We start from the raw sequence: 13,458 nt of genomic DNA, 5'->3' as shown, positions 1-13,458 counted from the left end.
GGAAGCAGAAGAAACAAAATTGTTTCCTGCATTTGAAGAAAAAGATTTACCTGAAGAGCTAAAAGAAACAGTGAAATCTGAAATATGGGATTTTACTGGGAATGAGATGGGTCTGATGAAAAACGTAGATCCTGTTAAAATTGCATTGAAGCAGGGAATAGAATTTCCAAACACTCCACAATATAAAATGAAAACAGAGACAATTGAAGGTATTACACCTGTAATTGAAAAATTAATCAAGCAAGGTGTATTGAAAGAAATGAAGAGTAGCTCTTGTAATTCACCTATTATGGGAGTTAAAAAGGCTAACGGAACATTTAGGATCGTACAAGATTTGAGAAAAGTTAATCAAATTGTCATTCCATGTTGTCCTGTGGTTCCAAATCCAGCAGTAATTCTATTTCAGATTCCATATGATGCTGAATGGTACACAGTCATTGACCTTTGCAATGCATTCTTTACTGTTCCTCTACACCCAGACAGTTATGAAATCTTTGCTTTCAGATTCCAAGGTAAGACCCTTGGATGGACAAGAATCCCTCAGGGCTATACAGAAAGTCCTTCAATCTTTAACGAACTGTTAAAAAGATCATTAGAAGATTTAGACTTACCAGGTAGGTCTACGCTGGTGCAGTATATTGATGATTTGTTAATAGCTGCAAAGACAAGAGAAAATTGTGTAACAGACACAATAATTCTGTTAAATCGCCTTGCAGAAGAAGGACATAAAGTGTCCCCAGCAAAACTACAGTTTTGCAAACAGGAAGTGAAATATCTTGGTCACAGAATTGCAAAAGGAAAAAGACAAGTAACAATAGAAAGAATAAAAATGATTCAAGCAATGTTACCGCCAAGAACACAAAGACAGGTCAGAATGTTCCTGGGAATGGTAGGTTACTGTCGACAATGGATAAGTGGATTTTCAGTAATTGCGAAACCACTACAAAGACTGACCAAATCAGATGTAAAAGATCCAATTATTCTCAATGATGTTGAGATGGAATCTTTTGAAAACTTGAAAAAGAGCTTATGCCAAGCTCCTGCTTTGGGTATGCCAAATTATGAGAAAGATTTTGAACTGTATTGCAGTGAGAGAGAAGGATGTGCATTATCTGTGTTAATTCAGAGACATGGAAACCTAAAGAAACCTATTGCATATTTTTCTGCAGTTCTTGATCCAATTGCAAAAGCATTACCAGGTTGTTTAAAAGCAGTTGCAGCTACAAGTATCAGTCTTGAACAAAGTGAAGGAATCATTATGGGATTTCCTGTGAAAGTTTTTGTGCCTCATTCAGTTGAAATATTACTGACAAGAGGTAAGACTCAACATTTAACAAGTAGCAGATTGACAAAGTATGAGAAAATCATACTAGGAGCAGATAATGTTTCGATTTCAAGATGTTTGAATCTGAATCCTTCTACATTACTGCCTGATTCTGAAATTGTTGATGACATCGAAACAGAACATGAATGTTTAGATGTCATGGAATTCTGCACAAAACCAAGAAAAGACATCAAAGACAGACCTTTGCCTGAATCGGATTTTGTCTACTTTGTAGATGGCTCATGCTTAAGATCCGAAGGAGGTGTCTTGAAAGCTTCATACTCAGTTTGTACAGTCGAAGATGTTGAAGAAGCATCATGTCTTGAAGGAGTTCGTTCAGCACAAGTGGCTGAATTGATTGCTTTAATTCGTGCATGTGAAATATCAAAAGATATAAGAGTTACCATCATTACTGATAGTCAGTATGGGTACGGAGTTGTGCATGATTATGGACAACTCTGGTCACAGAGAGGATACATGACATCAACAGGATCACCAATTAAAAATGCAGTTTTCATTAGAAGATTAATTGAAGCAATACAATTGCCAAAAGAAATTGCCATAGTCAAGTGTGCAGCACACACTAGAGGGACTGATTATATATCCAAAGGAAATGCCTTCGCAGATGAAACAGCAAAGTACTGCGCAAGGAAAAATTATTCTTACAATCGGAATAGAAGTACAGAAACTGATTCAAATTCATTAATGCTAACAACTGTTGTAGAAACATGGAATGAGATTAGAGATTTACAAAACGAAGCAGATGATGAAGAAAAAGACCAGTGGTTAAGATCAGATTGTAGACAACGTGATGAAGATGGAGTGTGGGTTTACAAAGATGGCAGAGTAGTTTTACCAAATTGCATGATTTCTGACATGGCCAGATTATATCATGGTCCTGCACATTTAGGAAGAGATTCTATGGTCAGACTGTTTAAAGAAACATGGTTCAATACAAAGTTTAGAACCATTGCAGAATCTTTTTGTCAAAGGTGTTTATCATGCCAACAAATGAATCCAAACAGAAAATCAGTGGTGGGGACAGGAATAATTGGTCGAGAGGGTGGTCCCTTCACCAGGTTACAAATAGATTTCATTGAAATGCCCTTACACAACTGTTTGAAATATGTACTTGTAATTGTATGCTTGTTCTCAAGGTGGGTAGAGGCTTTTCCTACACGACATTGTGATTCAATTACAGTAGCAAAACTAATGCTCAGAGAAATCATCCCAAGGTACGGTTTTCCAGTTACTATTGAGAGTGATGGAGGAAGTCATTTTGATAACAAACTATTGAAGTTAATTTGCGAAGCTATGAGCATTGAGCAGAAAATACACTGTGCATACAGACCAGAGGCATCAGGTGTAGTTGAACAAATAAATGGAACTATCAAAAACAGAATTGGAAAAATGTGTCTAGAGACAGGAGTTAAGTGGACTGATGCTCTTCCACTTGTTTTGATGTCAATAAGAAGTACACCAGATAAAAAGACAGGTTTGAGTCCTCATGAAATTTTGATGGGAAGAGTTATGAGGCAAGCTTTTGTACCTGTAGGTAAACTGTTGAGCATAAATGACAGTGCAATTTTGGATTACTGTAAAAGGTTATCTGATATGGTAACTTCTGTGTCTAATCAGGTGGGAACTGAAGCACAATCAAATGACAAAGTTTTGACACATGATCTGAGACCTGGAGACTGGGTCAGAACGAAAGTACATCGGAGGAGGAATTGTCTATCTCCTAGATGGCAGAAACCTAGGCAGGTAATCTTGATCACTACTAATGCTGTAAAGTGCAGAGGATTGAAGCGCTGGATTCATCCAAGTCATACTATTCCAATACCAACTCCTGAGAATTCTGATGTTGAAAGTGATACAACAGATGACTCTGATTCTGAAGCAGAAGACAGAACAGAAGGTGAAGTAATTCCAGATTCTGAAGATCGACAAGAAAGTCGACATCTGGAAACTGTGCCAGTGAATGGAAATCTGACAAGAAAAGACTTAGAAATAATTGAAATAGATTCTGAAGGTGAAGAGAATCTGTTAAAAGGAAAGATAACTGAGGATTCGGTTGTCTATATTGAAGACAAAGAAGCTGAACCGAAAGAAGTTTCAGATCAGGAGAGTATCGAAAGGCAGAGAACAAACTCTGAAGTAAGGAACAAAAATCCGAAATCTGGGAAGCTAGAGGTAATTGAGGAAGAGGAGGAGAACGAATTACCGAGTACCAGTGATGGAAGACAAAGTGAAGTTCCCGAAGGAGTGAAATTGCCGTATAGAGAAGTTCCTGAGTCAATTGAAATTTCAGACTACGAAACTGAGGAAAGTGACGTGGAAGGTGGAAGTGAAAACGGAAAGAAAAGGACTTGGAAGTCAGAATCAAATAATTCTGAACCAAAGAAAAAGTACGTGAGAAAAGCAGACTTCTGGCCTGGTGGAAGATTGAGAGTAAGATTAATCAAAAAGCCAATAGAACAAGTTGAAGAAATAAGTAGTCAAAAGAGTCCTGGAAAAGAAGTTGGAGTTGGGAGGAAAATAGAAGTGATATCGAGAAAAGGAAAGAGAATAATTAGACCAAACCAGAAATACAAGTCTCCTGAGTGGACTTACTTAGTAATTCCACCTGTTATAGACATATATGATAGTAGTGAAGAAGAAAACGAAATCCAAGAAATTAGTGACAATGATTGAAGTACAAAATTATTAAATTGGCATAAGGCTGAAGAAATCCTGTTAGTTGACACAAGGTCGAAGAAAAACTGTCTAGTAGAAGAAAACTTATGTATGACATAAGGTCGAAGAAATCTTGTTTAGGGTTATAAAAGAAAAATATATTTTAAAAGGGGGGTGTATATAAATTTTAAAATTTATTTTTAATTTTATTTTTGAGGCTAAAACTAACCTAAAAATGCCTTACATTAAGGAGAGCACTTCAAAATACTCTGTTTTTAAAAGATGCTGTAGGATGACTCTGGTGTGTCTGCTCATTTTAGTTCTGCTCTGGTTGGTACTAGCTGTGATCATACCTTTAGAAATGAATAGAGAATTACACAAAGTTAACATAACAAGCAAAGCTCTGGTTAGCCAAACTAAACATAGTGCATCTGCAAAAGTTATTGATCATCAGCCTAACATTCATCAAGATAAATCAATAGGTGATTTTTCAAGTAATACTTTCACAAAGCTTTTGAGTGAATATGTAAAGGTAATGGATGCAAAGGATTGTTATGTATGCGTTAAGTTACCCGCTTCTGTTTCTGAGGGAGTAACATATAATATGCTTCCTCTCACTTATGCTGTTACATGTAGTGTATTAACTAGTTTATTTTATCAAACTGGTCGTTTAGAATATTACTATTCAAATTATGATGAGATTTTTGCTAATGTCAAGATTGATAATGCTTTAAATAAGCATAAGAAAGCTAAACAATTGAGAGAATATTTCCTTGTTACTAATGAACTCACTTATGAGTATGCTTACAAGAATAATCTAACATGTAAATTAAGTGCTGAAGGGAAGAAATTTCTGAATATGGTTGAGGAGAGAAGAGCAATTTATAAGAGAAATGAATTAGTCAAGCAGACTAAGTCATCATTCTGGCAAAAAGAGGATGAGAAACTAAATGGCAAAATGCTTGAAAATATTGCAATTCACATAGACAAACCTGTTAGTGGAAAACTTTGCATTAGAAGAGATAACACACTTTTTGATAATTATTTTGTAGGTGCAAGCAACTGTGAAGATACTTATCAGATTATGGGAGGTTGGGGATTTAAAGGTGGAAAAGATCCTATCTTTCCTGGAATTTATTTTGTTTGTGGTGATAAAGCCTACTACAACCTTCCAGACCATTGGTATGGAACTTGTTATGTGGGAATTGTTTTTCCTAAAGTGTTTCATGTTGACAGAGATTCAGAAGGATTATTTAAAATCCATAATTATGTAAATAGAGCTAAAAGAGAAACTTTTACTGAAGTTCTGGGAGATATTTTTCAAGCTGTAATACCTTTTGTTGGTATAACCCTAAATGCAGGGAGAATCAGAAAATTGTCCACTATAGTTGATAGATTATCAACTGACACTGCTGATGGGTTTCAATTAGTGAATGTTGAAGTTATTGCAATTAGATCCATGGTAATTCAAGACCGTCTTGCTTTAGACATACTCCTAGCAAAAGAGGGAGGAGTCTGTGGCATTTTACATGTCCAACATTGCTGTACATATATACCGGATGAAAGTAAAAATATTGAAATGTATATTAAGAATATTACACAAATGCATTCTGAAATAATTCCTTTAGAAGAAGAAGATTTTACTGGGAAACTTTCAAATAGGTTTCAAGCAATTAAAAACTGGTTTCATAATATCGGAAGTTCAATTCTTGGCAAGATTCTGGCACCTTTGATTATAATAGTATTCATTTTTATTTTGACTAAAGTAGGTTGTTTGTTACATAAAAGAAAGAAGCATTTGAGAGAAAAGAAGAGAATCTATAAACTCAGAAAAGAAGAGGAAAGGGAGATTGAGTTGCAGGAGTTACATAGAGAGCGTCATGTTAATTGCAAGGATTATGCTGAAACAGACTTTTAGGTTTACTAATACAATGAATTTGAATCGATTTCTTATAAATTAAATTTACCAAAATTTTGAGTGCTAGTGTGGTGATTTGTTAATCACCAGATGAGGGAGTTGATGGAGCGAGATAGAAAACAAAATTTTGTTTAAACTCGCAAAGTCACATTTCCATAACATGAATAAAATTATTAATGATTTGTGATATGTCGTGCTAATACAACCTAGATTAAACTTTACACGTGGGGGGACTAACATGTGTGCTCATAAACGTGCATAAATGTTGCATCTTTTTGTTCGTGCAAAATAATAAAATAATTTATTGTTTTCGTTTTTGTCATTACTAACTGCTGCATACTTAAAATAAGCATGTGCTTGTTTTGCTTTTTCTTGTCTGTGTGATGTCATTTCTACTATTCTAGGTGCATATGGGTCTCATAGAAAAACGGAGACTGGTAAATATAAACGCTGCTTTATTTGTTTGCAATGGCTAGGTAACATTTTGATTAATCGGGTGGGTTAATTAATTAGTAAACCATGGGGTGGATACAGAATATACTTTATTTCTTACATTAATACTTTTCTTGTGTTTGTTTTATACTAGAAATCATAAGTTGCCTGCTTTTGAGGCCTAGCTATTTGAGCCGCACAAAAAGAGCTAATCCATATTTCTGCAGAAAGTCACGAGACGCCCATTCTGAATTAAAACGTTTATTGAAGCTGCATTCACAAAAAAAAAACTGATGAGCTGACATCATTCTGTCGGACATGGCCAAGGTCGAAAGTGAACTTTTTGTCAGTCCTTAACTTGGCATCCGCGGAAGTTGCACTGTAAAACTATGGAAGCTGCGAGGATGACTTAAAACAAAGTTGCAATCGCAGGAAGCCTCTGGCTTCACGTGGAAGAGACAATGGTCTTTGTAAGACATGATTTTGTGGAACTTTTTAAGAATCGGGTGACATGTCACTTGTCACTCTCAGCCAATGGGACGTCGAGTAATTCTGAAAACTTTCCTTTGCTAGTTTAGTTAGCGTAGAAAGGTATAAAAAGTCATGCCCTTAGGGTTGGGCTGGCTGCTGCTTTCTGACTTTCCGATGAGGGTGATGTGCTGCTGGACTTTGCGTGGAGCACGTAAGAATCCTCAAAGAACTTTACTTTAATTTCTGTCTATTTAGCTCAGTTAGGGAAATAGGTTTTAGAAATGCTAAACTTTATATAATTTCTTTAAATTGATTCAATTGCTTAAATTGTACTTTTCTTATTTCTTACCATCATGCTTGCTTTATTGCAAATAAATTTCATTTATAAAACTTACAACATATATACCATAATTTAGAAAATAAAATCTTACTTTTGACAAACAAGCTGGTCTTGGTTATTTAGAAGTATAGGTTACCTTTAGCTAGATCACGTCGCCTATAGTGGTCATTTAAATGATTGGGTTTTATTCTAATGACAATATTCTTTCTGCAAATGTATAAAATGTTTATAGTTTGTAAATAATGTGTATATAGATTTATTTTGACCACCTGATTCAGTAGGCCCAAAATATATCAGGTTCATAAATGGGTCCATGTATAGAATAGAATTTTGTTTATAGGTTATGAAATTGGGTAGCGTAGTTTATGATATATTTTCTATAGCCCGCTGGATCAAACCCTACTAACAATTTTTACCACCAGGCCGTTATTGTATAACTTATATGTAATTATGGACTGGTTGCGCCTGGGCATACGTTTTTCATAAACATTTGGGTGGAAATTCAAAACATTCAGTTGTTGGCCCTTAGCGCATTAAATGTTCATATACTAAAGTGAACAAACAAAGTATGAAAAAGCCATGTACTAGTGGGCCTGCAGCACTGATTGTGCCACCCACCCAAGTATCCCTCTAACCATGGCTTTGGCCTGTCATTGCAGAGCCTGTGTGTACAGTTTACGCTGCCATATCGACCTGGCAAAATAAACCTTTCGCCAGGCCAAAACCCAACCCAGAGGGCAGGGTGCAATGTATCTAAAAGACAGGCCATGTATTTTTAAGTTTCACATGTCCTGGTAGTGAAAACATTCTCAAATCAGTTATTCACTACTGCAAGGCATATCTCTCCCATTGGATAACACTGTGGTGACCTTTTTACATTTTGTAAGTGTAATTCCGAATTGTGAAGAGATAGATTTTTCACATTTGGTGTGTCTGGAATCACAATGTAAAATCGAAACCTATGGTGAAGTCTGATTTTAAATCCAGATTCTGAAATGCCACTTTTAGAAAGTTTGAGACAACATGTGGTTGGGAAGATATATTACTCCCCAGCAATCCTTTTTAGAATTAATTTGTAATTGATGATTTGATCATATGGGGTGCAACAGCGTTGTTTTATGAATATTGCCAATTGTAAATCTAACCCTTAATACATATTATTTATGTGATTATTAATCTTTGTACGATAAATAGAAAAATTGTGAAAACAAAATTCAAAAAATGTTGTTTGACCAGTCTGCCTGAGTTTTATTTCATTATATTGGTTATATTGTAATTGGTGTATTCTGCAAATTAATTATAGTGTTGGATTTAAAGTCCAACAAATGCGAAGTATACTGGAAATAATCCCTCCAGACATTTTCCTTTTTGACTTCAGTACCCAGTTTACTGGGGAAATATTGGGTTGGCCTAGCATGGTTAAATACTTTTAGAAAATTGTCATTCTCTTACTGTAGCCATTTGGTGCCTGCTGCCTGTCTTTGACACAAGTCTAGGAAGGATGACAGCTAGGCTTTGTGTATTACCCTAGACAATCACACACAATGGGAGCTTAGGTTTGACATGATGGGCCATCCTGTTAGGATGAGAGGGAGGAGCAGGACCCAGCCTCACTTACACCTGAATACACAGTGTCCTGTTCCCACATAAGGGGCTGCATACTCCGCTGTAGTGAGTCTAGAGCCAGGGCAGGAAGGAGCTCTGTGCACTTCATAGGCATCTCCCTGAAGTCTCCCCCACTTCAAAGGCACAACTGGGTATAACTACTGTACCTCAGACACCACCACTTCAGTACATTTCTGGACCTGTGAAGACTCTGCCAGGAAGAAGGACTGCTGTGCTGCAGAAGGATTACCAAACTGCTGGACTGCTGCTTTGCTGGATTCATGCCTTGCAGTGCTGCCCTTCTGTCCCCTGCCTGGGTGTGAAGGACTGGACCTGCATCAAATGCACCCAGATTAACTCCAAGGGCTAACTGGCTAGCCTCCTGAGTTGAAGTCTCAGGGACATAAAAGACTTCCAACCACCCTGCTTCTGCACCTGGACTCTGCCATCTGTAAGTATGCCCTGCCAAGTGGTGCCACCCCAGTCCTGGACCCTTGGAAGTGGGCCTAAGATGTTTGCTCTAGCAGAACCCAAGCATCTTCTGTTGAACCAACGCATCGCCGCTGCTGCACAGATTAAAACCAGTGTATTGCCTCTGTTGCGTGGCTCAGAACTGGCGCATCACCACTGTTGTGTGAATCAGCACTGACACATCACCACCGTTGGATGGACCAGAACCAGCACAACGTCCCTGCTGTGTGGATCGGACCAGACACATCGACTTTAGAACCTCCACTGTGCTACTCTCTTCCCAGCGCAAGGTCTTCGCACCCCCGTCAATGGAAGCCTCGACGACAATGTCAATCTCCGCTTAGCAGCTAATCGGAGTAGACGCATCGCCACTGTTGTGCGGATTAGAACCAGCGCATGCCGTCATTGAGTGGATCAGGACTGCCTTGGCTGCTCCCTGCATCCTTGACGCAACCAGGTTCAAGGTACTTTTGTTCAGCGGGCCTCAACTGGTTCCTGCATCAGGCCCACGCTCCATCGCGATAGGCCTGAATTTTTTACTTTGTCCTGGTCCGGTGCGATCATATATCCCAAGTAAGCGCTTAATGCTTCTAAGCGCTATTTTGCAGTTTATTTTTAAAAAAATCATTACTCAAGTTCTATTTATTGGATTTTTGTTGTTTTGGTCTGGTTTTATTTATTGAATTAATTTCTATTTTGCTATCTTTTTGTGTGGTGTTTTAACTTTTTCACTGTTTGAAGTGTTGCACAAATACTTTACATATTGTCTCTAAGCTAAGTCTGACTGCTCTCTGCCAAGCTACCAGGGGGTTGAGCACAAGTTAATTTGGAGTTTGCTCGTGCCTTATCTGGACTAGGATTGTCGTCGTTGCTTGACTAGAACTCATAGCCCTGTCAACCTACAACCCAATTTCTAACAATAAACAATACATTTTGCTTTCTGTAGAATATATTGATTTTAAAATGTAGATGCAGTTGAATTTACTGCACTTTGAAATGTGCCATTATATGTATATTGTAAACAGCTGCCACTACAAGTTCACGAAGAAACACCCAAGGGCCTTGACTCTACTCAGTAAGGCTGAGTAAATATAACAAAAAACAAAATCAATGCCAGTACTGAACACTACTTCCCAAACTTATATAAACTGGTACCAATGCAAATAAATCACAGGTCCCAACCTGAATCAACTCGAATTCCTTATTTTATTTGCAAGATCCTTTAAATAATTTTTAGATAATGCATCAACATGAACTCTTAGATTTGAATACACTAAAACACTTAATAATAATCCAAAATACAAAAATCGAGCCACCACATTCATTCAATGCTCTCCTACATCCATTCCACATTCATTCCATACAAATTGATCACTCCACATCACAAATATTGCATAGGTACCAGTTTATATAAGTTTGGGAAGTAGTGTTCAGTAGTGGCATTGATTTTTTTTACTACAAATTCACTAGCAGCTCTGCACGGTCCACCTCTAGAAACAAGGAGGATGAATCAGCTTCCACAACGATGCGTTGCTTAAAGTTTCTGTTCACACCACCAACCAATGAGTAGATCTGATGAGGACGTCTTAGTAAAGGGAACCCTGGCACATATGAAACAAAACTAACAACATAGAATGCCACACAAACTTAAGTGACTGTTGCCTGTAATTCTGTCCTCAAACCCAAAATGCACCAGGGCAAACCATTGAAAGTCAAATGTTCTGATTAGCAGTAACCTTAGCCCACTGAAATAAAGATGATCAAACTAAAGATGATCAAAATAAAGACTACTTCTCACCAACACAAAATTAATCGCACAACATATGGACTTATGAAATTGTGGAGTAGGTGGCAGAGGTAGCGTTCCTTAGATCACGTAATTTTGGGTGATATTCTCTTAAATTTTAATGGAGACACCATGTGTTGCTGCTTCATGCAAGGCACCCACTCCGGCAGCAAAGTCAGTTTTGCTTTACAGCAAACAGTGTGTATGTCAATTCAGACACATAGCTAGAGTGCTACTAGTTAGCAAATATATCTTCAATGAAAGGTGTACTCTCTTCAGCACTTTAAACTAATAATCAAACCTTGTAGTCGCCTGAAGCATAGATCTATTACTGCTCCTTTTCATAGATTATTAAAATCTCTTGCACGTTTTATTTACCTTAATGATGAAATCTTGTTCTGCATCTCTGGGCTGATCCTTAATTCATCACCAGGTCCAGCTTCTTTGTGGATGGGCTCAGTTGTCAATCCCATCACCCAACCTGTAACATATACTATGCGTCAAATCAAAGGTGAGCAATTCTATTTCTACAGCAAAACTATTAATATACCTGATAATCAACTGCTGCAAAGTACATAATGATCATATAAGAGTGCACTGTATCCCTGAATCACTATCCCAAGTTTTAGATTTCAGAAGTTCAAGGTTTCATTCTGAATAACAATCTGGATTCTGAAGGCTTGTGTTGCTAACATAATCTGCAGCTCAAACCCAATGAGCAATTTTAGCAAATGTTGTTCCTTGAGAACCCATTAGTATCCCATTTGCAGGTTGCTATGCTAATTTACTGTTCCATAATTACGCTACTATAGTACAAAAACGATCTGTGCTAGTCTTATCAAAATGTTGCACCAGAAAATGGCTAAAAGATGACAACCTAAACCCAAAAAACACATCAGTATCTCAGACATGCCTTTTCCTGAAGATGCAAATAGCCTTCCAACCATGTAGAACACCCTACACTTGTTCATAGGGTGAACCTAGCCTCCATGAAAATGTAAATTCTTCACAGCTCCCAGTGACAAAAAGGTTCACACTAACCTCAACGATCTCATCAGCACCTTTAAAAACATGTCTGGGTGGGAAATGCAAAGCCGTCAAAGCTTACTTCATCCTACGCAGGAACCATAATGAAGAGGTTTTCATTGCAGCAGAAACCATACAACCAAAGGAAGCAAGTGCTGGAAACACAACTAAAGATATGTTACAATCTCTATAGGTACACTCCCGCTACAACACAGACTTAAGAAATGTCCTTCAACCTAAGCTGATAAGAGGAGTTGCGAATAACATCTTAGACTACTCTGCAATTCCAGGTGAAAGCAATTTGCACATTATTAACATAATAATCCATCGCATGAGAAATAAAAAAATGTCAGTGCGATAAGCCAGAGTGATTTCCCAGCAGGCGCCCACCCAAGTAGGACTTTGTGGTCTGTTTTAAACACAATCTACCCCTTCCCAAGACTAGTCTCTAAATAACTGAAAAAGATTGTGTCTCAAATACGACTAAACAAAAAAAATAATCACACAGGACAACTTAATTACCCCAGTTACTGCCAAAATTCCGCAACTCATTCCTACAAAAATCAGTCAGTTACATTCTGACGTAGTATCTGATCAGCAGCTGGGTGACAAGGCTAGATTTAGACAAACCATAAGTAAGTAGCCTACCTCACTGGGGAGCGAGTAAAGATTTTTTAGAAAAGAATGGGCAATAAATGCATGGCAGTGCACATGTGATTGGCTAGTGCTCATAATTAAGAACACAAACGGTCATCTGATGCAATGCTAATTAAAATACAGATGTCAGAGAATACAAACCAATGTATTTTAGAAACAACTGGAGGAAATAAACAAAGATTTAGGTTAATATAAGGAGTTCCTGGCCCAATCCATGATTCATAAATTGCTAAAAGAGGTAAAGAAAGACTACTATCAGAAGTTATATCCTTATTCAGTGACCGAAGACAATAGAGTCAATATAAATGCCCCAGGGGGTACTGAAGATGAGTCTTCAATAAGCAGCTAGTCATATGAGTCACGACGGTTGGAGAAGACAGAGAAGAAATAGATCACATGCAACAAGGCACCCTCATATGAACAAATTTTACATATGTTACCCCCAGATGAATTACGGCACCCACCCATCCTCCTACTCCACCATTGTTTTTGGAGGTATAATCCTTATTCCCCGTACCTGCACCAAACTTACTCTACACCTACAAATAGATTTCCTTTTCTAGGAGAGGCGTGGAGAGGTGGAAGCGACAAAAAAAAGACCAGAGCCAGGAATACAATGGAACACAACAAGGGAACACAAGGAGAATGACAAGAGAGACTTCCCTAAGGCGGAACACATCAGCCTAGTCATCAACCTCTGTAAAAAATCTTTATCAGATGTCCAACTCCACGTACTCAACAGAAGTTTCGGT

General features: G+C 37.7%; 1 protein-coding gene across 1 annotated transcript in view; it reads right to left on the bottom strand.

Moving 5' to 3' along the window:
- Positions 1-13,458, bottom strand: part of BBS7 (Bardet-Biedl syndrome 7) — a 388,515-nt gene that overhangs the window by 149,635 nt on the left and 225,422 nt on the right. Inside the window, exon 10 of the mRNA XM_078676844.1 lies at positions 11,402-11,504. Coding sequence (XP_078532970.1) covers positions 11,402-11,504 — 103 coding nt within the window. The remainder of the gene's footprint in view (positions 1-11,401; positions 11,505-13,458) is intronic.

Source organism: Lissotriton helveticus, chromosome 2_1 (assembly GCF_964261635.1).
Source record: "Lissotriton helveticus chromosome 2_1, aLisHel1.1, whole genome shotgun sequence".
In the NCBI taxonomy this organism is placed as follows: domain Eukaryota; kingdom Metazoa; phylum Chordata; class Amphibia; order Caudata; family Salamandridae; genus Lissotriton; species Lissotriton helveticus.
Note: the sequence above shows the minus strand (reverse complement) of the source record. Positions and strands in the feature narration are given on the sequence as shown.